At 43.9% G+C, this 25,624-nt stretch overlaps 1 protein-coding gene across 3 annotated transcripts in view; it reads right to left on the bottom strand.

Annotated features, from left to right (window-relative positions):
- Bicc1 (BicC family RNA binding protein 1) overlaps positions 1 to 25,624 on the bottom strand; it is a 240,317-nt gene that overhangs the window by 90,268 nt on the left and 124,425 nt on the right. For all 3 annotated transcript variants that reach the window (XM_028877260.2, XM_028877261.2, XM_028877262.1), the window contains exon 3: positions 14,950 to 15,019. In XM_028877260.2, coding sequence (XP_028733093.1) covers positions 14,950 to 15,019 — 70 coding nt within the window. The remainder of the gene's footprint in view (positions 1 to 14,949; positions 15,020 to 25,624) is intronic.

Raw genomic sequence — 25,624 nt, 5'->3', positions numbered from 1 at the left:
TCAGCTCCCAAGGCCTAGGGCCTCAGGTAGGATGGCTCATTCACTGCTGCCTTTAGTTAAAAAGCAGTCTTCTTGCCGTCCTCTATAAAACTCCCATCCGCCAATGGGTTTCCAAAGATCTGGATGAGAAAGTGATCACAACTCAAAACGACAAAAGAAGGGAAATCAAATGTTTATTACCACCGAGTAACTTCTTCACATTCCCCACGGAGCACACTTAACAACTGGATCGGAAGAAACGGAAATATTTTCCCAACTTGGCTCAAGACACTCCTTGTAACATTCAGGAGAGTCGACAGGCATGACCTGACGGCTGGCCCTCCCCTGTGATTGATGATCAGTGATTTCTATCCTGGCAAGAGTGACATCGGAATTGCCAAGGGCCTGGAGACTTTGGCCACCTGGGTGGCACCCAGCGGCAAGAGCTCAGGAACTCTTGCTGCTCACACACTGATGAGATGTTTTCCTGGGATGCTGAAGTCGTGGATTTTAGACCCTTTTTTTCTTCTTGATTCTCTCTATCGTGTATATTTTTTCTTTTTGTTGACAACAGTCCAGTGTGCCTAGAAACCACTCTGCGAGCCTATGTTCCACTTGGGAACATCTTAATACTTCTGCAGATGGCTTGGAGCCTTTCATTTTTTTAAAACAAGCCATGAACTCTAAATCATCTTGCCATATTTCTGCACTGCTATACGAAATACGCTGGAGGTAACTGCAGTCATTTCTCTCAAGACAACAGAGCTATCAATGAACCTGGACAAGGATCCTGAGTTCACTGACTCAAGGCAAGTATCCAGGATGCCCACATTAGTTTGGGTTCCTCCCAAGAGACCTTGAGTCAAGAGCCTTGGTTGATCTGTGTCACGTGGGATAGCCAATTCATCCACGGGAGCACAGGTCAGTCATGGACAGGAGCACGGGTCAGTCATGAACTGTAAACTAAGGTCAAAGAAAAGTCAATGGTGCTCATGGCATGGAGCAATCACCCTTAGGACTCACTTCCCCCACAACATGCTGAGATGTGAACAATGTGTCTCCAAGTGCCCCCACAGAGGGAGGTGACAGGGCATATGTTTTCTGGCTCCAATCTTTTCCTTGTGAAGGCTGTCCTAGGATATTCGATCCCCTGAACCATCATGTACACTCCAGGCTGTTGTGCATCAGAAAACATTCTTCCAGGGCTGCCGAAGTGCCTAGACAGGTCTGCAGAGACCAGTACTAGATAGGAGCTGTCAGTATGCACAGGAAACAGCTGGAGTTGCAGGTACTCAGAGGCTGGCCCAGGGCATACCAACAGCATCCACCAGAGTAGACAAGGAGCCAACTCCTGGCTCAATCATGGCATGGCCAGCTGACTCTAAAGTTCTGTCTTGAGTCCCAGGCTCTCCGATGCCTACAGGGTAGAGTTTCTCATGGATCATTGCCCCTCAAGGTTTAACCAGTGTTTTCTCTTTCCCAGACTCCCCTCTTCCAAAAACATATGCTCTTTCCCAGGTTTAAGCTTATTCTGCCACTTCCATTATTCAAATTCACCCCACCTTTGGAGATCCAGACTAGGCAACTACAAAAGCCTGGAAATACCTTCCTTGCCTGGGGCCTCCACTTTACTCCTCTTCCAAGATACTCTAGTATCAATGGTGAATTATGACATTTTAAACTATGTTTTAAGTGAGAAGAGCAGGAATCCTCAGCCCTAACTATCCCAAGGGCAGTGACTAAGAGGCACATTTCTCTCGTAAACTCCTTCAATCTCACTCGAGTACCCACTAAGCAAAGGGAATCCCTGACGACTGGAGAAAATGAGCCCAGGTTTCTTCATATCTCTGCACCTCCAGTAAGCAGGGGACAAGGTCAGGGTGGAAGCCACCAAGGAAATAGAGGCAATTCATTACTGATGTGAACAGACCGAATCTAGGATGGAGAAGAGAGGGGACCTGAAGTCAGAACGGGCAAAGAAGCAATAGTTACTCATGCCAGTCACGAGAGGGAGGTCAGCTGCTGAGACCGGAGAATGCCATCACTGTAAACTGAGGTCTTGTTTCCGGTGGACTCAAGCACCCTGCCTGCTTGCTTATCATCTGCTGAGGTGATTATTTTCAGTAGGGAACACTGGCATCCAGGTGCTGGGACTATTTCTTACTTTATTCAAAAGTTATCCAAAAGGTACAGAATAACCCAAGTCGCCACTGCATTAGCTTTGGGTCTATCCTAAATCTAATGATTATGAGAACTTTAAGCCATTATCAATCACTTCAAGGGTCTGGCAGGCACCAGGCATGCGACATGAGTAAGGCTCCACACCCAGAAGGAAAAGTGAGAGTCCAGAAGACTCAAGTGTGAATCAGTACACACACCAAATGTAAGCCCATAGGAGAAGCTGAGTCCGTGTGGAGACGACAGAGTATCTATCGATCTCCATCTGGAGGCTTGGAAGAAGCCATCTGTGATGGAGAGGGTGACTAGAGATAAGGACTTGGGAAAAGGACAGTGGGGGTGGGGGCTGGGCTATTGCTCAGTGACCCAGTGTTTAGTGACCCATTTCAAGGCCCCGGATTCATCTTCTAGTGACACAAGAAAAAGGAAAAACAATAAAAAAAGGATGTTGGAGGAGGGCCTCCCGCTTTGAACATAGGCTAGATAAATGTGCAAGATGGCCGTGCTGGCTTAGGAAATAAGACAGGAACCAATGTCGAGGAACACACAAACAGCACTCAAAACAACCCAACAAGGCTGTTATGTTTTTAATGAAGTGGAACTTTCCATCTCTAAGTGGAAAAGACCTTACAGGGGTTGGAGAGTTGGCTTGGTGTTGAACAGAGTATACTGCTCCTGCTCCTACAAGGGACAAGTGTTCGATTCCTGGCACCCAAGTCAGGAAGCTCAGGTTTGTCAAAGGACATCAGCACTCACCTGCAGACAGACAGACAGACAGACAGACACACACACACACACACACACACACACACACACACACACACACACACACACCTTTTTCTGTGTCACTAGAAGATGAATCCGGGGCCTTGAAATGGGTCATTAAACACTGGGTAACTGAGCAGTAGCCCAGCCCCCGCCCCCACTCTCCTTTTCTCAAGCTTTAAAATAACAAAAACAAGTATTTTAAAAGGTGATTTTTTACATTTTTTTAGGTCTTTAAATTGCCTAGGATATGAGATCCATTAGATGTTTACCCAGGAGAAAGCTTTGGAGGATTGGATAAATGTTAAACAAAGGAAATCTTAAGACATGGGTGTTTGACCTCGAATAATAACATCTTTGGTGAATGAAAATTGCCTTTAATGTCTTCCCCCACTTCTGGGTTTACATGACTCTAAACTAAGTAGGGCACACCAGGGCTCCCCAGTGCCGAGTCATATTTGCGAGACAGTTTGGACCACACAGAGAAGGCATTGGGCATCTCTGAAGTGGTGAAACCCAGAAACTGGTGTCCATCCTGGTAAGCAGCTGCATGCCAAGACAAGGAAAATCATCCCCCACTAAATGCTCTTATTTACCAATCCCTCCAGAAATGGAGACAGTGCAGAAATGGAATGCAAGCCAACCCCAAATAACACCCTGGAGTTACTCGTTCTTCACTGGAATACAAGCAGTTGGAAACAATTCGGAAACCTTTGCCATGAGAATAGGGATTTAAAGCCCAACACTCAGAAATAAAGCCAAGCAATTTATTGGGTATCCTTCCTACTCCGCCAAGAAAACTTTGGAATTTGATGACTCTTGTATAATATTTGTAACAATTTTCTATGTCTTGACAAAATAAACACAGACACACATTTTCATACTATTAAAATCAAAGATCTAACCTTTGGGTAATTTACATTAGCATTCCAATACTCTACATGTTAACATGCACCATTTAAAAAAAAAGCCTTCAAAAATAAACACACTGCTATTTAAAGTTAACTGACTTCTTTGCAGTTTGAAATAGGAATACTCCAGAAATTACTTATATCAACTGACAGAAACAAGCCTTTTGAGTGAGACAGGAATGCTAAGAAACCTTCATCTCAGGAAGAAAAATAACAACTTAGAAACAACACTAGAAGAAAAATTTGCAGGTCCCTATGGTAGGGAAAGGATGTGAGCAACCAGGCAGGAAGAGGGGTGGACAGTTCTCAGCAGAATATCAACATTCCATGAAGACACGAAAAACACTTTGGCCATTCTACGCATCAAGGAGGTGAATATGTCGACAGCAGCACTTCTCACTGGGCATCAGAGGCTGGGAGAGTGTCCCGCTGGCCAAAAGCAGACAAGCCATCTCTCCCATCCAGAACTCAGTTCCCACATGGTCGGAGCCCAACAGCCATTTGGAAGACAAGATGAAAAATCTGGGAAATAATTGAAGTTGCTCACATCCTGTGGCCTAGAAATTCTCCTTAGGGAACTTCATGGAACCTGAAAACGTGTAAGCAGACGAATCATTCTGGTTGTAGAAGAAAGAAACTCAACCTGCTGGCGATGACAAGGATTTTGCTAAGTTACATTACTATCTAGTCACACCCTCTACACACATATAATGACATTTCAAACAGCTACAAAAAATAACCTTATCTGTGAGCTGACCAGGAAGACGTCCTCATGTTACTTTTCTGAGAAAATCTGATGGGGACACTATGTGTAGAATGAGCCTGTCTTCCAACGACAGAAAGACACAATGTCTGTGTGGAGCAAGTAACCAAAGCCACGCATAGCAGGCTAGGATTTTTTTTTTTTTTATGTCAGGCAAGACTTATTTTGCTTTAAGAGCAATTTCTGGCAACAAAGACAGAAAGGGAACGTACCTCCTCATTCCTGAAATCTCTTTAATATCTTTTGATAAGACTGTCTCTTCCTATGGCAGCCTGTATAAAAATACAGCAATGAGCCACCAAGTCTTGCTGTAATGGCCCCGAAGGGGACACTGGGTGGGAAGAAGACGCCACTGTGATTTATGATCTCCAGCTAATGAGGAAGGCCGCATGACAGCTCAGTCCTGTCAGCGACTGCGCGAGTCCTTCATGGGGATAATTTAATTGCTACTGACAGGCCTAATGGATATCACTGGAGTCTGTTCCACCAGTGTCATGACTGACAGAGTGGAGGGAAAGCCAGGGAAGGGCCATGCAGGATTTGGGGAGCCACTGACACTGGGTGACCATCCCCAGTCCATGACAACCAGCAGCAGCACTGCCTGATGTGCCATGGTGGTCAGAAACGGAGGGACTGTCATGGTTATCACAGAGACACATGCCGGCAGAGACTGGAAGTCACAGGCAGGAAGTACGACCCTCACTGAGAGGACACCAGTGAGCGACCTCTGCACAGTTATGCATGTAATTCAAAACCAGTTACAAGGTGGCTTCTAAAACGGACTGTTCTTGCAAAATAGAAATATAGGAATTTCAACACTGCTTCACCATGAACAAGTTGTATCCTCTCACACCATCAGTTATTATTAGTACACATACATACACATGCACACACATACACATACACACATGTACACACAACATAAACACTCACAGTCACATACACACTCACACATATATGCACACACACCCCACACATATACATACACATACATGCATACACACAGATGCATATGTGCATATACATACACACACTCAGGCACACATGCATACACAGATTCATATCATATACACTCATACACAGATACATACATGGACACACATACGTACACATAACATACACACACAATATACTCACACACATATAATACACACGTGCATGCCCACACTCACTACACATACACTCACACATATGCACACTCATGTGTGCACTTGCACAGTACACTTGCACAGTAGAAAGGGTAATGTTTTGTAAGGAACCCATGATGTCCTTCAATGAGAATATGGCTCAGTGCTAAAAAGTGAGTTCTCAAGCCCTGGGAAGACACTGAGGACAGCCTATATGCACGCTGCTGAGTGGGGACAATCAGTGAAGTCACAATGCAGTGGATGAGTGGTGGATACACCTCAGTACTGAAAGAGAAGTCACAAAAGGCCACAGACATGTAAGCGTATATTACCAGGTAAGGGACGTCACCACAGACTGGCTCTCGTTTAGTAATGTGCATTGAAAGGTCCTCACTGCTGCAGGGCGCAACAGCTCATGCTTTTTTTTTTTTTTTTTTTTTTTTTTTAAGCAGTGAGCTCCATGGTGCATGGCTTTATCCACCCAGTCACCTCCTGGAGGGTATCTTGGTGCTCTCTACATTTTGATAATCATGAAAAGGGTCCCTATGAATATCTGTGTGTAGGTTTTCCCAGGGATTTGGGGGTTTTTTTTGTTTGTTTTTGTTTTGTTTTTCTTTTGACTCATTTGAGCATGCTAAAGAATGCCATTTCTGAACCCTTTGGAAAGGCTCTGTCTAGTTTTGCATGAAGCTGTCTTCCAACATGTTTGTAGCATCCTGCAGCCCATCACCTAGGAGCGAGAGCTCCAGATGCTGCACAGTATCGCCAGCATTTGGTGTTATCAGTGCACTAAACTTAGCCGTTCTCATAGGTGTGAAGTGGCACCTCATCTAGCACACCATTCTCATAGGTGTGAAGTGGCATCTCATTTAACACACCATTCTCATAGGTGTGAAGTGGCACCTCATCTAGCACACCATTCTCATAGATGTGAAGTGCCATCTCATCTAGCACACCATTCTCACAGGTGTGAAGTGGCACCTCATCTAGCACACCATTCTCATAGGTGTGAAGTGGCATCTCATCTAACACACCATTCTCACAGGTGTGGAGTGGCATCTCATCTAACACACCATTCTCACAGGTGTGAAGTGGCATCTCATCTAACACCATTCTCATAGGTGTGAAGTGGCATCTTATCTAACACGCCATTCTAATAGGTGTGAAGTGGCGTCTCATTTAACATGCCATTCTCCAGAGACGTAGATGGTCAGCCTCTCACTAACCATCTGTTTGTCTTCTTCTTCGGTAAAGTACCTATCTGGATCCTATGGACACGTTCTAAGCTGTTGGCCCAGTTACTGTTGATTTTTAAGAGTTCGGTGTATATTTCAGATACACTCCCACCAGGCACACCTCTGTAGGTGTGTCTCCCTAATTCTGGGTTGTTCCGTCACTGCTCCCCCATTCATTATTTTCTCTATTACATATTTTCTCTATTATATATTCTCTCTCTCTCTCTCTCTCTCTCTCTATATATATATATATATATATATATATATATATATATATATAAAATGACAAATTCATTTGCTTCCTGTGTTCGTGGAAAATGCCTTTTTGTAAAGGCTACCAGGTATACAATACTGAGTTTCAGAGGAAAATTGGAAAGCTGTGGGAATGTTCACCTCCACCCCTGGTATAGAGGAGGGGAAGACTAGACCCAACAGCTAGCTTGCAGCAGCTCTACAGTGAACAGGGTCATTCAGAAGAGAAAAGAGGAAATGACCGGACATCATGCATGAGCCCAAGTTCAAGTCCTCAGTCTTGTTTGTGAACCACACAGTATTCCTGTCTCTCTCTGCCTTGCTGTGTGCTGGGTTTCCATGTATGGGACAGTACACACACTTAGAAATGTTCTCAACCATTTACACTCGGCAATATTTACAAGTAAGGTTTTCAGGTCACAGGGGAGAGAGGAACAGATGAACACTAAAAGCTCACATCAACTGTATAAGCATTTGACTAAGTATATTGGAAGTATTGAGAACTAGAAATGGCTGATTTGAAAACTCAAAAGAGAATGGATGAAGAAAATGTGGTGTGTATATACATGATGGGGTTCTACTTAGTTATGATGAAGAATGAAATTCTGTCACTTGCAAGAGAATGGATGCATCAGAAATCAATATATTTAAGAGAAATGAGTCAGACCAAGAAAAACCAATGTCACCAACTTCTCTCATATGAGGAGCCTAGATTTTAGACAGATACATGAATTCATATATGTGCACAGGACATGAGAGGGGATGCAGGACTGTCTAGGGAAACTCACAGGAGGAACAGGAGAGCAGAACAAACTTGAAGTCCACCAGAGCCTTGGATAGACACGGTATAACAAAACCCACCACTACATTCAGTGAAGATACACCAAGAAAAAAGAACAAGCCGCCAGCAAGGTGGTTCAGCAGCTGCCAGTGTCTGAGAGTCAACCCTAGGACTCACATGGTGGAAGGTAAGAAGAGACTCACGCGAGCCATCTTTGGCTGGCACGCACACGCATGCGCACACACACACACACACACACACACACACACACACACACACACACACTCTAAATAAATAATAAAATAGGCTTATTTGTAGCTCTAGATTTGCTCTCCTGGAAGTCCAGACTAGGTTGCTGTCTCTAAGGACAGGGGCTGTTCTCCACTGCCCATGACCTCACTAGCTCTTGGAGGCCAATTAGCATCACCGTGTGATGAGGCGGCATCTACATAATATACCCAAAACAGATCAAGCGCCAATTCTTGCTGTCTAGAAGAAACATAAAGGTCTCTGACCAGGTCAGATACTACTTTCAAAGATGTAAATGAAAAACAAACATAAAACCCTTGCAGGTTACTTACAACAGATTCTGAGTTTAACTTCCTCCCAAATCTACCTTTTTGAACTTATTTTAGCTTGAGGATAATTTAAAAGTCTCATCCTAAGGGAATAACGTGAGCTTACCAAATTAAAATCGAAGGGCAATCAGACCCCAGATAGGAGTAGTTCCACATTTAACTGTAAACTCTGAAAAGGCAGGTTGTGGTGATATTGTGATCCCCAAAATATTGTGCACCCTAATAAACTTATCTGGGGTCAGAGGACAGAACAGCCACTAGATACAGAGGCAGAAAATGGTGGCATACATGCCTTTAATCCTATCCCTTGGGATGCAGAGATCCATCTGGATTTCTGTGAGTTCAAGGCCACATGGGAAACAGCCAGGAATGGTGACTCACACCTTTAATCCCAGAAAGTGATGGCAGAAAGGTATATAAGGCTTGAGGACCAGGAACTAGAGGCTGGTTAAGCTTTTAGGCTTTTGAACAGCAGTTCAGCTGAGATCCATCTGGATAAGGATTCAGAGGCTTCCAGTCTGAGAAAACAGGACCAGCTGAGGAAGTGGCAAGGTGAGGTGGCTGTGGCTTGTTCTGCTTCTCTGATCTTCCAGCATTCACCCCAATAACTGGCCTCAGGTATGATTTTATCAATAAGACCCTCTAAGATTCATGCTACAGCAGGTCTTATTTATAAGGAGGGTGAGCTAACTTCTACCCAGCCTTGACCTCTGCAATTTCCAAGAATTGGGGCATGATGAAACTGGTATGATTATGACTAGTTTTTCTTGGCCACTGTCACTGGTAGGCATCCTCACAAAGCCTTCTAGACTAAGGAAAGGTACCAAACATGTATTTTCTCACAGGCATGGGCAGGAAAAGGCATTCAGTTAGAGAGATCAGACTTGTAGGTTCTAGAACAATCTGATCTGTGAGCTCAGGAAATGCCTCAGTGAGTGAAGCATCTGCGTCACAAGGGTAAAGACCTGAGTTCAAGTCCCAGCAGCCTTGGGAGAGCTGTGTGCAGTAGCATACTCCTGCCGCTCTAGCATCAGGGATGGGAAGACAGCTGAGGCTCATTGGCCATCATCAGATGGATGAGCTCTTAGAACAGTGAAAGACCTTGTCACAAACAACTAAAGTGGAGAGCCATCAAAGAAGACACCAGATGTCAAACACTAGTTTCTACACACATGCTACACAGGTCCATGCATGTGCACCAACAGGCACACTCAAGAATATTCATAAATATAGCTCTCACATGCACAAGCATACACAGAAACAGGTATTATTCCCCCAATACGGTTCAGAACAGTGGCTACCACTCATACGGGGAAGCCATCTTTCTAAACCACATTCTAAGACTCACAGGCATCAGCAGTACCAGTATTACATCATTATCAGATACACACTGAGGGCTTACCATGCGTACTACAGACAAAACAAGGAAGGTACTGATGAACACAATCTGTGTGCTCTGGAACCTCTAGAGAATGGACTACCAAGCTTCGTGCTCTACAGCTTCTCCTTGTCATACACATAATGTCATAATCTAACAATCCATATGTGCCGACACTCAGCAACAGATGTGGCTGAAAGTTTCATGGAGCATGGTCCTCACATTCTGTTGTCTGATTCATTCAGGCATGTTACTGCTCATGGAGACTCGAGGTAACTTTTGGACACACTAACAGGTTGCACATTCACGGATAGGAATACTTTGGTCCAGTATGCTGGGCCTTATGTTTCTTTTCCCTTCAAACACCATGGCACTAGCTCCTCAGCTGTGTGTATTCTCTAAGATGCTTTCCCCTGGAAACAAAAACAAGTATGTGGCTTTTTTCTCATGTTAAGATGACCCATCAGATACCCATTTGTACTAAGGGAATGTAACTGAACATAATAAAAAGCTCATGGAAATGTTGGTGATTCTCTTGTTTCTTTTGGGGAGGAAGGGAAAAGCCAGATGTGGTACCATTCACTTCCAAGCCAGAACACACACCCAACAATTCAGAGAATGCTTGACACCCCTGCTGGTCCAGCGGGGGGGGGGGGGGGGCATCCATCCTAAACTGTAACTGAAGCAGCCCTGGTGGAGATCAGTGTGTCACTCTGTCCACCTCTGGAACACAGCTTCATCCATGCTGACCCCAGGCATTTGGAATTGAATGGAAAAACTTTCATTCTCACCCCCACTTACCTTCACCAGTCTATGGAGAGATTGATGAACCCATTAAAAGCAAGGAGAAGACTGTAAGAAAAATATTTACCTCATTTAAGAGACAGACCCATCCAATTTGCGTCCACAGCGTAGCCATGCAACTGTGATAAGTTCTCATTAGAAACCACTTTTATCTCTATGTTGGGGCAGCTCTAACGGGAATTCCATTTGGAAAGGCAAACTTGTCCAAAATGCTATTCATATCTTAATGAAGTTTCCTTTAATTTAAAATAGGCTGTAACTCAGAAATTGAAAAGGCGGCCTGAAGTTCTTCCAGGTTAGTAAAACTTTACAGTCTGAAACACTTTAATCCTTAAATACTGGTTTCACTAGCACAGACCTCAGGCTTTTTCTATGTAAACTCTTTGGCTTCAAGAGCTTCAGTTTTTTATTCTCCCACACAAACTAAATTCATATTAGAGAGAAGAAACATGAAGTATTTATTTTCCTTAGTCGTGACTCCCCTGAAGAGAATCTTGGAGTCACCAATTCAAATGACTGCTGCTCCAATCTTAAGTTCTCAGTTCTTTCTGGCTGAAATGAACCTTCAGCCTTCCAATAATCCAAATTCTCTGGGGAGTAGTTATCAAAATTCTTTATTCGATGTGCGTGCATGCACACAAATGCGTGCTCACGCAGCATGGATGTCTGCCTGTCTGTGTGTACTTCCCTAAAATACCCTGCGGAAAATAACTGCTGATCTTTTCCCCGCTCCCTTCTACCAAGCATTTGGGCAGAGGGAAAAGAAGGAGGGGCTGAAAAGGCAGAAGGGGAGGAAGGAAGAGAAGACAGGAGAGGGTAAAGGGGAAGACGAGACACTAGATGCTCTTCTACTCAGAGCTGTACTTAACGTGCACGGAACACTGGGTAATCTTCCTTCCTGGTGCCTGGTGTTAACTGACCACGAAGATGACCATGAGGCAGGCTATCTGCAGTGGCGTGGCTCTTAGCACACCAGGACAGACACCAGGACAGACAGTGGGCTGCTCCGGTCTTCCGCTGTGGCTGCCCCCATCCCTGACTCTAGCTTCACATCTTTCTAGTGACAATCATCCTCTCTCTATCAGGTGGTGAGGTTATGGTTCCAAAACTCTGAGCCTCACAACAACTACAGCAACTTGTCCAAGACACGAATTCCCAGCCCACCTCCTTCTCCTGGGCCCCTACCGAAGAACTACTGAGCTCCGATCTCTAGAGACGAATCTAAATTTTCTAGCTGAAGCAGACTCAGGCTTTGGCTTTCTGCCTGTGTGCCAGGCAGTAACCACCAGTACTTCTGCCAAGGAGGCTTCCCAGGCAGCCAGGCAGCCATTCTGATAAAGCACGGAGGGCTTAAAAGATAAGATCTGAAGAGAGCTACTAGGAGCTCATTTGGAAAACACAGAACTAAATTCCGGGAAGATGAAGAAGGAGGCAGATGGGGAGAGTGGGGGCCATGAAAAAAAAATGTTTGTGTAGACACAAATATTCGAGTACAACAGACCAGAGTGGAATACAACACACACCCACAGCTGGGTTGTCCCTCGGCACAGACCCGGGTTATCGACACAGCCCAGACCTTTGCATCACCACGGGGTTAGATTTAATCATCATCTAGTACACAGCACGGGCCCAGGAACACCCATGCATGCTTTAGTCCCTTTAATAATGAGCTGGGAAGGATGAAGGCGTGAAAACGAACAACCTTCTCTCCTACAACATATGGACACAGAAGGTAACAGCCCATCAGATGAGCAAATAATTACCTTCCCAAACCCCTCCTGCTGTTTTTTTTTTATTTTACTAGCTACAGCATATAATGAAACTTCATCTCTGAATTAAACCATTTGAAATCAATAGGAATATACATATGTATATGCTATTATATATCAAGAAGGAGGGGGGGTTAGGAGGTTAGGCCAAGAACTGATTCATCAGCCTCGTGTTTAAATAATGACAGCAATCAAGTCAGCTGAAGAGTAAATTCCTCTGAGGCACACTTTTGTCTCTTTCTCTCTTCCTTTCTGGCACATTCTTCTCACTGTGTACAATCAGAGCACTTCATAAATAACAAAAAGCACAATGAAGTGTGTTAGACCTGAGCCTCCAGGGGCCACTTCTCAGGCACAATTCCAGAAGTTAACTTCAACCAGGTGAACACTGACCCCCATGCTCTCGAACCCACTGTTGAAAGAGTCGTATCTCTGGAGCCTACTACATCGTCAGGATGTGGAGTACAGCTGAGCACCTCGGAGAGACGAGTGTGTCAGATGTGGAAGCCATTCCAAAAGCAAGACATGATCCTATATCCCCACACTTCCTAACTCTAAAGTCAAAACCACATATTAAACATTTAAAAAAAAAAAAAAAGTCAATTGTCTATCATGAAAATGGTGTAGTAGGTAGCCATTCCAGCTTGGATCTGGAAGTTCCAACCCCCATTGAGACTCTGGCAACTGTCACGCCTACGAGGCGGGACCAAGGGAGACATCTGGAGACCCGAGACCTGGATGGGGAGCACTCTCTCTGTTCCTGGACCCTAGACGGTGGAGGTTGACTGAGCAGAGCTCCAGAGAACACCGCTGGACTGCGATACACCTTCCCCAGACCCCCGAAATCTACCTATCCCTTCATTTGTAAGTCACCCACTAAATAAATCTTCCTTTTTACTACGTGGAGTGGCCTTAATAATTTCAATGGCTACCCACTACAAAATGGAGGGTAAATCTCACCATGGATACATGAACAAGCCACACAAAATCATCCCAAACTGTCCTCACATTCCTGTTTCCTTGGGGTTTTCTTTGGAGACTGGTTAAATTTCATTCTTATTAAGCCAGAAATGAAGTTAATTTCATTTCTTAAGTAAAAATATTTGACAATAGGAAACGAGGCCCCAGGGTATGCTCAAATTTCACTTTACCCAAATGGAACACTGGGGATGGTTTTTTTTTTTTTTTTGTAACAGTCAAATCAACAGATAGATGATCCACCTTGTGTAGGGGGAACCAAACAGCCCCACCCATAACAAGAGAACTCAATTAATTAGGAGCATCTTCTTTAGCATCAAGGACATACAAGGCTTACACAGACTTGGAACTACACATGGAGACTCAGCCGGCATGATTATGACTCTTGAACATGAACAGTCCCAATTCCTTGTCACTATGAGATACGTAAAAAGGTAACAAGATGGAAATTTCTATAGGCATGCCATGTTTTGTTACAAGTATATACAGACACAGACAGACAGACAGACACACACACACACACACACATACACACACACACGCATACACACGCACGCGCAGGCTCTGTAATAATATTTATATTCCATAAGACGAAAAATACAAAATGAGATTGAAAGAAGGAAATCTAAACTTAAATTGAGACCCGGTACAGTGTTAAAATCCTGGTTAACGATAAAGTCACGGGAGATGGGGCAAAAAAGAAACTCAAGAGAAAGGCCGACCACACCACGGGGCTCAGCTTGGAGGAATGCTGTATGTTGGATGGCATTTGTATTAACTCCTAATAGCTACAGACATTTATATTCTTCATTAAATATACACAGCAGAATTGTTGAAACAAGAGTCTATTTGCGAAAGAAAGATATTCTTAAAAATGCATACTGGAAAGTCACATTTGAGAATACCATAGATTTCTAGAAAAGAAAAAGTTAGGTATGTGGTCTCCTCCCATCTCGGGGCGGCTCTCCTATGGCATAAGGCAGAGAAAAGTTCCATCTAAAATGCAGTGGGTCTAATACTGTCAGGTAGATGGAGAAGACTCCTTCGAGAAAGGAAGTCTAGGGTTCATTCACATGGAAAGAAAGCTCTTAAGTCTAGGCAGGGACAACAAAATAACTGTAAAGTCTAGACAATGGAAACACAGGCAACGATCCCGCGTGGGACCGCCATTCCTCGTAGTTACTGATCTGACAGACATTCTTGAGATCACAGGCTACAGGGTAAGATCTTTTATGGAAATATTTTTTATTCAAATACTGCTATTTAGACAATTTTCCGATGTTGCAAAGCTGCCTGTTTATGTTGATTACGAAAACCCTCCCCAAATATGGCTATCTGACAAGTCCTGAAGGGCAAAAGTGGACAGAGCAAAGGCTTATGTCCCCAGCAATACCGGGCAGCAACTCCAACATCTCGCTTTTCAAACGTCCTCACGCCTCCTCCCAAATTACCTTTCTTGGATTTGGCTCCGATCTTCAGTTTGGACGGCCATGCAATCTGCGTGTGTGTCTCTTCCATGATCTGAGTCAGCAATTAAGAGAAAAAATATTGACTCAATTAAGAACTTGTATTTACAGATAAGATTTTTTTCACACATTAAAAAAAATAATCGTATTTTCATGTTTCTAGCTTTGTGTTGATACCACAAAATGATCTCAGCTTCAAACAATGCAAACTTTTTTTTTTTTTAAGCTTGAGGGAGAAAAGGAGATGTGTTTTTCTAAGCCCTTAATCTATTGAAAGTATCCAAGTCTGTGTTGTTCTCTCCCCGATTCCAGAGTTTTAACAGAAACAAGACCTAAAAGTACAGGGACAAGTAATTAACCCAGCTTGTTGCCAGGACCATCAGAGACGCTTATACTGAATAAAAATCACCCAAGACCATCGTTAATACACCAGACATGATGCTTGTAATACAAAACTATGAGTTCAACCATATTAAATGAAGATTTCCCACCACCACCACCCCCAAATGAAACGTCTCACTCCGGACACATTTGTATTTCATTAATACTGATGAAACGTTTCTAAACACAGTACCCCTTCCTAAAGCTGTATTTCCCAGCTTCCTTCCCGTGGGCCAAGATGGTGTTTACACTACAGTTCTTCCCACCCATCCAAGCAGATAATGCCAGCAGGAAGAATGGAACCAAGAGGAGCCTAGAGCATCAGGAGTGAGGGGGAGACGAAGAGCAGGCATCGGAAGCGAGGCAGGCCATGACTAGGCAGGCCGCCAGAGAAATGAAGACCCAACAGCCCCAATAAAGTAGACATCAAATCCAAAAGGAATCAGAGTCTCCAAGGCAAAGCGTCCCTCCTTCCTCGGTTCCACAGAACTGCTCACTCTGTAACATGAATGCACCCAACCCAGGAACAAACAACTTCTAGTAGCAACCATCAGTCATTACTCAAGACAAGCCGGGGAGTTTTTTTGGTTTTGTTTTGTTTTTAATTTTGGTTTTTCGAGACTGGGTTTCTCTGTGTACTCCTGAAACTCTCTCTGGAGACCTGGCTAGCCTCAGAGATCTGCCTGCTTCTGCCTCCTATGTGTTGGGATTAAAGGCCTGTGCCACCATGACAGACCTTATTTTCTATTGTGAACTTAGCATTAGCATTGACTAAATAAATCAACTCAATTGGTGAAGACAACTGAATCCATGAAGAGCACAATTAACAGAAATATTTCCTCCTTGGGCCTGTGTACTAGACATGAGACCAAATGGTTAACACACATCATCCATCACCGAGTCTCCTTCATCTAGGCATCAACCAGCTGGCAGCAGATGTCTCAGGCTGGCAGCCTAATGGCGCATTCTGTCCATCCATTGTCAGGGGTGTCAGGAGTTGGGCCAACATTTGAAGGTCCAAGAATCTGGCCTAGCAATTCAAGTCTCTAATTTTCTGGAAAAGCTAGTGGATCCCGCACAAGGAATTCATGGCAGCACTCGGCTGGCACGGAGCACAGCTGCCCGCTGCGGACTGGGCCTGTGGACCCTCAGCTGCTCCAGAGCCCCACTGTGGCCCTGATGCTGAGGTCAAACGTCACTTGTATGTTGCGGCTGACTTGTTTGTAGTGCTCACTGGTGGCCTGGCCCAGTGTCTACACTGCTGTTTTTCTTGGGAAAATATTTCTATTTAAGAGCAAGAAAACAAAAAGCAAGACCCACCACGGCCTTTGCTTGGTCTACATACTGATCTGACTCAGAAGGAAGGTGAGCCTCTTGCCCTCATGCTGAGACCTGGTCTTTGCCTGCTCCTCTTTGCTAATTAAGCTGTCATCAGCATGAATTCTGTTTGTTAACTCTATGATGTCATTATTTTGTTGATACACACACACACACACACACACACACACACACACACACACACACACGAAAGAGTTCTCTGTTGTTTTGAGACAGGGTTTCACCTATGTTGACCTCAAATCTCTGGTCTTCCTGCTTCAGCCTCCCAAGGGCTGTGATTACAGAGCGGGTGTGACACCTGAGCCCAACTCTACAGGAATAGTAAAACGTGAAATTTAAAAAGGGAGGGTGGCTCAGTGGTGAAGAGCATTCGCGGCTCTTACAGAGGGCCTGAGTTCTGTTCCCAGCAACCACATGGCGGCTCACAACCATTGGTAACCTCTGTGGGCGATGCACACACATGTGCACATACATACACATAGCAGAAAAGCCAAATCTTTCTGTCTCTTTAAAAAAAAAATTCCTTTTATTTTCTATCATTCCCCCTCCCTTTCTTCCCTCCACACTCTCCCCTACATGCCTCCTTGCTCTCTTTCAAATTTACGATCTCTTTTTACATTGTTGTTACATCCCATATATGGAGACATATATATATTCCTAAATATAGTCACAACAAATCTTTTCAAAAATAAATGAACAAATATTAAATAAAAAATACTATCTTCTTCAGCTGCCCAGTAGATATCCCCACTTCAGGACCTGCCAGTGGTCTCTCTTCCAAACTGTTCATGTCCAAGCTCCCTCTCATACTCAGCCTTCAGTTCTCACCTGCTCAAGGTACCATTGCCCCCATCCTTACATCACCCAGCTGGAATCATCCCTACTCCTTGCTAGACTCGCATCCTTTCTTATCCTTGTGTCAAGCCAACATCCTCTGGCCTTCTGGATTTACTAGTTCAGTTTGAAAAATAAAACGTGTGCCCACGGCTCTGCACACAGCAAGTACCGGCTATGTCTGGGCAAATGACTGTGATAACGTCCTAATCTAGTTATCCACCTGGGGTCGGGTGTCACCTCTCTGTCTCCTTTTCTGTCTCTGGAAAATTATTTGTTAAATCTACTTCTAGAGTGGTCACAAGGACTTGAAGAGATAGATGGAATCCTGACCCGGGAAATGCTTCCTGATGCTGAGCGTTATCAGAAAGGGGGCAGAAGCAGTCCCTCACATAGGGGGAATGCACAAGGGGAGGTCAAAATGACACAGGGAAGAGCATCATCCAGCACAGGTGAGAGGCCCTGGGTCTAAGTGTGTGCCACCAGGAAGGAGACAGATCTCCTACCATCCACATATAGAGCTAAGTCCCCAAACAGACTTAAAGACGCAGACCAAGACCATGAGACTCCTGTGACTGGCTATCATTTGCTAATGATGATTGACCCCCAGGTAAGAAGCTAAGCGGGACAGAGCAACTTAGTCCACTTCTGGGGAGTTAGAAGCTTCCCCTAAGAGCTTATCGGTTAAGCTGATAACTCAAGCCAGTCTCTTCAGGGATGGCAGGGCATGCTCTAAAGGTATCTCAGGAGAGCTGGCAGCAGGAAAGCCAGGGGGAGGGGGAAAGGGATTCAGGAAGCCCAGCAGAAGATTCACAGAAGAAGTGCCACAGAGATGAGGCTGATGCCAGCACACAAAGCAGCCCCAAGGATGTGCATGCAGCAAGCTACGCAAAAAGGTGTCCTAAGTGGAGCAAAGGAGGACTGGAAAAGATGACCTCAGGAAGACGATGGGGAGGGAAGACGCTACAAGCCCCACCCCCGGCAAAGAACATGACCATCTCAGTCTCAGGAGGAAAAAGAAAACATCTGAAGTGACTTCTAGAAAAATGATTCTAGGTTGTTTTGTTTTCTGGTGTGTGTGTGTGTGTGTGTGTGTGTGTGTGTGTGTGTGTGTGTGTGTGTGTGAGAGAGAGAGAGAGAGAGAGAGAGAGAGAGAGAGAGAGAGAGAGAGACTTTCGCTGTGCCTGTTTCTATGTACCACACAACCAAAGCCCAAAGAACACACTGCTGACTCCAATTCACCTTCTATAAACATAAAAGAAGCATTTTTTTTTAATTACAGGGATAGAAAAAGTATTTTGTGGCTTTATAGTGGGTGGAGACACTGACTTCTCTTCAAGAGGGTCTCATGTGTTTCCCGAAGTCATTTAGTTATTACAAACTTGACCAGGAAGTCATTTCCCAGAAACCTGCTGGGAGCCTCAGTTCGAATGTAAGTCAATACTCCGCCAAAATGTTCAGTTTCCATCCAAGGACTAATTGGATTAAGTGGCTAATTCTGACCATCTCTCTCCCAGAAGGATGCTGGTGTCCTCGGCTGTGTGACCTCAAAGTTGGGAAACAGCCTAAAACGCCTCTTGCTTCCTTATGGAAATAAAACTATAAATACCATTGTGTCAGCTAAGCTACAGATGCAAAGGTATGCCAAGCCACAAAACCTTGGAGGAGAAAAAGACTTGAAAAAAAGAAAAGAAAAACAAATCTGAAAGTGAGTTCAAGATAGATTATGTGTGCATGTGTGTGCGTGTGTGCGTGTGTGTGTGTGTGTGTGTGTGTGTGTGTGTGTGTGTGTGTGTGTATGGAGGTCAGAGGTCAACATCTGATTCTGTCTTCTATCAATCCCCACCTTTTATTTTTCATTTACCTATTTTGTGTGCACAGGTAGTGGAGGGTAATACACCCATCACGGTGAGTGTCCGGAGGTCGGACGACAACTTTCAGGAGTCGCATCTCCCGTTCAATCAAGTGCATCTCTCCTTCCATCAAGTGCGCTCAGGTCATCATCAGACTTGGTGACAAGCACCTCTGCCTGCAGAGCCATCTTGCTGGCCCTCCGCCTTATTTTTGAGACAGTCTCTCCCTGCGCCTAGAACTCACCAATTTATGAAGAATTTCTGGCCACGAAGGTCCCAGGATTCGCTTCTACACCCCGGCCCCCAGCACTGAGGCCACAGATGCATGCCACTACGCCCAGCTTTCCACGGGAGTGCTAAGTGTCCAACTCAGGTGCTCACACCTGTGCAGCAAGCGCGTTACCAACTGAGCCGTCTCCCTAGCACCGAGATCTGGGTTCTTAAAATACTAATATCGCTTATTTCCATCTTCCTAAAACTCAAAGAATAAACACCACATTGTGAATAAATTTTGGTGACTATTAAATCATGCCTTCAATTATTTTTTGAGACCAAGTTTTGCTTTTTAGCCCAGGCTGGCTTCAAGTTCTTGATTCTCCTGCCTCAGCCCCTCAAATTTGGGGTTCCTGGGATTATAGGTATGCAACATCATGGCCAGCACACCATGAAGTTTTCAAAGACTCATTCTGACTTAATTCAGCTCCCTTATAACATGTAGAAATCCTCCATGTTATGACAACAGAGGAGATTTTGAAAAGGCCATCTAAGGCAGCTATGTTCAACTTGTTTCTGGTGGGCCACATGCATGACAGGATGGCTGTAGATGTGACCCCACGCATCCACAAGTGGTGTCCTCTGCTATGTCAAAAGACTGACACTCCGAATTCCAACATAACCATCTATGTAGCTAGAGTTTTCCTGGTCCTGCCTGGTCCACGGTCAGGACAAATCCCTCACCCGCCAGTCCCACAGCCGCTCAGACCCAACCAAGTAAACACACAGAGACTTACAAACTGTATGGCCGTGGCAGGCTCCTTGTTATCTAGTTCTTCTATCTTAAATTAACCCATTTCTATTAATCTATAAGTTGCCACATAGCTCGTGGCTTACCAGTACCTTTCATCTTGCTTTTCATGGCGGTGGCTGGCAGCATCTCTCTGACTCAGCCTTCCACTTCCCAGAATTCTCTTCTCTGCTTGTCCCGCCTATACTTCCTGCCTGGCTACTGGCCAATCAGCATTTATACAGAGCGATATCCACAGCACATCTGAATAAATAACTTATAAGTTTCTGTTAGGCTTACTATGTTCATCACTTATAGAATATAAATAATTGAGTCACAATTCAATTATTATACTACTATTAGGTTTGGTGGATAGCAAATATTTATAGCAAGAAAAATTATTCCTAAGAATATCAATTTTCACCATATGAATTAAAATATGGAGAGGGCATGCTAAGTATGTACAAAACTACTCACCTTAACTTCCTAATGCCTATGTACATTTTCACTTCTTTATTGACTGAGAATTTCCTACATACATATAACCCTCCAATTCCTCCTCTACACCCTCATCACTTCCCTCTTCCCAAATCCATGTGTTCTCTTTATGTCCTCTTAGGGTTGCCTGTGTGTACATGTAGGACCATCTATAGGAGCCTGAGCAGCCCTTCAGGGGCTGTATGCTTGAAGAAAACTGAGTCACCCTTCCCCATCTGCAGTCCCACGACTTCCGCCTCTTACAATCTTTCTGTCCCCTCTTCCGCAATGATTGCTGAGACTGGGGGAAGGGTAGGTGATATAGATATCCCATTTAGAGCTGTGCACTCCACTGCCTCTTGCTCTCTTCAAGCTTAAACAGTTTAGGTCTCTTCATCAATCACTATTCACTGCAAAAAATAAAAATAAAACATAAACTGGTCCTCTGATGAGGGCTGAGAGATGGACTTAAGAACTTAGGGGGCAGTTTGATACTATGTCCATTTAGCAGAATAAGAGCGCTAAGTTCCTCCCTAAGTCCTATGACCTAGCCAGCCATGGGTGTGAGCCCAGGTAATAGGCATGGGGTGCAGATAAAAACACATGCTCCTGTTTAAATCTTTATAAACAAGGAGTTATGTTCCATCTGCTGAGACTAGTGTCTCACTTTTCTACACTATAAGAATCCTTAATAAATAGGAAATTACATGTCTCTGTTGTGGCTGAAGTTTATGAGGAAGTGAGTGGAGATTTAGGCAGGAAGAGGTGGTAATGTTTATGTTGAAAATTTTTTAACTGTTTGGAAATTTCCATCAATTATTATTTTTTTACTTTCAGAGATTTACAACAAGCTGTTTAAGTAATTTTACCACCCTAAAATAAAGTGCTAACGTTAGAACAAAACAAGCAAGCATAATCTTATCAAGTTCTTCAAGTGTCTGATTAAAAAAAAAAAAAAAAGCCATTCCAGTTAAAGTCTGCAATGATCATTGTAGATTTCCCCCATCTCCAGCAAATTTCAATTTGTATGCCACGAGGGAGGAGGGCTCACGAAACTTCCCATTTTGCAAGTTTGCAGCAATTACAGGATAATACGTTACAGGTGAAGGCATCCCATGCCAAACCAAGAACAGTCAGTCTACCAACTTGTTTATTTCACCAGAGCCTCCCACCCAGGCGAAAAGTTGAAAGTCCACAGATGAGTAATCAGCACCTGAGATCAACTCAAGGCAAGTTAAGTTTACACCAGCTTTACTTGGGATGTGTATTCTCGGGGAGGGCAAAGAACACTGGACTCCCTAACAGGAAACCTCTACTCCAATCCATTCAACACTCACCCAGTGGCTACCAGCTGGGCGCCCCCTCTAGCCTGCTTCTTGGAAAGACCATGTGTGCCACGGCCCTCCCCTCCTATTACTAGAGAAGCAGTCTGCCCTCCTGAAGGAGACTGTCCCCCTAGTTGTTACACGTAGGAAGTGACTGAGAGGTAGTTTCACTCACGTCACTCCATGAAGGAAGCCAAGCAAAAGAAGAGGAGAACGCAGTAAACTCTCACAGGAGGGGTGTCTGGAAGCTAAAAATGTTTATTTTGCTGGGACATTAGAGGGTCCTGTGGGCTTCATCTTAAACCAAGACATCCATCTGGTTCTTCATACCATTGTTGCCTCTCACATTCCCAGTTTTCACACACCCTTCTTGATTCTGCTTCATATAATAACTGTATAGATATATATGACTTCTGAAACCTATCTGCAGTTGAAGAAATCAGAATTCAGTTTAAGGGGCAGAGTCTGAGGTCAAGTCCAGTCACAATCAAGATCGTGTGGTTCTTCCTGCCTGGCTTGGAGTCTGGAGGCCAGAAGAGGGTATTGAACCTCAGGGCCTAAAGTTACAGGCAGTTGTGAGGCACCAAGCGGGTGCTGGGAACTGAACCCAGGTTCTCTCCAAAAGCTGCTGGGGCTGGGACTGAAGAGATGGCTCAGTGGTTAAGGGCACTGGCAGTTTTTGGCCTCCTCGGGCACCATACACACATGGTGCCCAGACACAGTCACAGGCAAAGCAACCGCACACACGAAATAAATAAAACTTTTATGAAAGGAAATTTTTATATATAAAATGGGATTCTGTTTGCTGTGTTTAATGCTATGGAGACTCTCTGACATTTAAGCAGTATATAACTGACTGTAGCACGTACCATGTGCCATTTGATACATTTTTATGTATTTCCCTAGAAATGCTGTATACAGCTTTCATTTCTACTATCACGCACAGAAGTTTTTAATTAAACAACCCCCCCAGACCCTCTCCTCTACAAACACCAGCAGTGACAAATTATGAGAGGCTTCAGCAAGTTTTACTAAACATTAATCTTCAGAGAATAAAGCCAAAACATTCTGCCAATTAAAACTGACAAGCTGAAGTTCTAAAACTCACTGCAAACTGAAATGCATCTCATTCAACCAATTGTTGGAGGGCCTTTAAGTGTGGCAAGTGCTTCCGTATATACTAATTTTTAGCTCTTTTCATTTAGTAACACTAACAATTACCTACTTATTCATATGCATCATTCTGTCTGTCACACTTCCAGAAATGTGATCACGTTGTTAGTACAGAAGCAAGCTCATGACCACTCTGAAGTGTTTTCCTTATTATACAAACCATTAACCACTCCCTCAATAACATATGGCTTTTTACAGATTTTATTACTTTATTTTAAAACTTATGAAATTCTAAAATGAATCTTAGTAACTGTTCACATCAACACCCAGGCATCATCTTATCTTAGAGCCCTCCTGTTGGTGGGGTTAAGTGAACTCATGGTAAGGTTCATCTTGAGTTTCTGGATTCTTCTTCAGTCTGACCTGTAAGCATATTGAACAAGGCACATCCTTTCATAACTTCCTATGTACTAAACAGCCCAACACAAGCCATGTGTGTGAATAAGAATGGTAACTGAGCTCGGGAAACAGTAACATCAATAAAGCCAAGTTTTCCCAAATAGGAGACTTCCTATTCAGCTGCATCTGCACCAAGGTCTTCCATGAAATGCACTTTCCATAAAATAGAAATGATGTAGGGAAGCTCACTGTGACCACTGAATTTCAAGGCTCTTTTCATCCATGGAAAACCTCAAGGTCACATTCAAAACACTGAATTTGTCTGGGGGAAAAAGAAACTTGAGTGGAAAGTCACTTTTACGTCAACTTCCTAGGCTCATTCAGTGATACTCAAAGGTCCCAGGAGAGGACTCACTACACTACAGAGAGAAGGCAAGCTTGAAAATTCCCTATTATGTAAGTCTGTGCGCCTGGTCCCTCACACCAGTGTCCATCAGAGCTCCTGCAGTGAGGTGAAACCGCCTTCTCTTCCAAACTAAAAAGACTGAGGGAATCTTCCAGAAGAACTTTTTTTTTTTACATCTAATCTGAACACTTGAACACTTGTATGTTTCCTTAAGAAGTGGAAGATCATAAAATGCTTGACTCTGTATAAACTGTTTGCTGGCAATGTTTAACATATTGTCCTCTACAAAAGGTCATTTACACTAAGCTGGGATACATTACTGCGCATGTGGTATGCGCGTGCACAGACACACACACACACACACACACACACACACACACAGCACCCCATAGGCTACTAGGCACATAAACTGACCTCCACTCCAATGGTAAGACCTTCTGAGGCAGGCTGGGGCCCCACCTAACCCTTGGGAAAAGAAAGGGCATGGAACTATGGGTCAGGAATGTTCCTCAGGCTTGGCTTTGCCTATAAGTCCATCTCCCTGTCACTCCATCTCCTCAGAGGCTAAATTAGAAGGACTCAACTAACACTCAAAGGCAAATCTGACCTTCCAGGTGTAGTAACAGTAGTCAGCCTATCAACATTTCAACCTGCTGCTTTGCTTTAAAAAAGGTGGAGAAGGGAAGAAGGGAGGGAGAGAGGGAGATGAAGATGGAGAGGGGGAGAGAGAACCAACTTGAAAGTTGTTTTTATACTCAATAATGCATCTCATTTTTGAAAAATCCTAAACACTGAAGGCAAAACTACTTTGTAAGACGGGGCAGAAAGACCCGAAGGGCCAGAGGATCAGGGAGTGAAATTGCCGTGAAATTGTGTCTCCGAGTAATGCCAGGAGCTAGACCCATAGTCTCGCCAACATGACTGCCCAAATGTGAGCTGAGCAAGGGCACCCACGGACATGGATGAGAGAAAGACCAAGAGGCCTCATCCCTAGACCGAGAACTACAGGCAAGTAGGTAATGCTGAGAGAGAGAAACAGTCTTCCCCAGGGAAGAGCACCAACTGTTTGTTTATCCAATACCAAATGGTCAGCCCTGAAAACCTACACATATGAGTAACATCATACAGACTGAGCAGGCTATATTTAGGAATACATGTGTGTGTGTGTTATGTATATGTATATATATGTATGTGTTAGGAATATATATATGTATGTGTATACATATGTATACACACATACATACACACACATATAACAACAATTACTTAAAAAAAAAAAAGAGGCCATGAATCTGAAAGAGATGAAAGAGGCATTTATGGAAAGGTTTGGAAGGAGGGAAGTGAAGGGGGAAATGATGTCATTATACTTTCAAAAATAAAATAAATAATAGAAGAGATTTAAAAAAATGGAAGGAGTAAAAAAAATCCACTCTGAAGAACTAACCCTAGACCAGATGGATTTAGTCTAATAAAAACAGGCAGAGTTGGCCTGTCTGGCTGTAAAGGCCTGTTCTCCTTCTCTCCCTGGAGA

This window comes from Peromyscus leucopus, chromosome 16_21 (assembly GCF_004664715.2).
Source record: "Peromyscus leucopus breed LL Stock chromosome 16_21, UCI_PerLeu_2.1, whole genome shotgun sequence".
NCBI classification, from domain to species: Eukaryota; Metazoa; Chordata; class Mammalia; order Rodentia; family Cricetidae; genus Peromyscus; species Peromyscus leucopus.
This window is presented reverse-complemented; position numbering and strand designations above follow the sequence as displayed.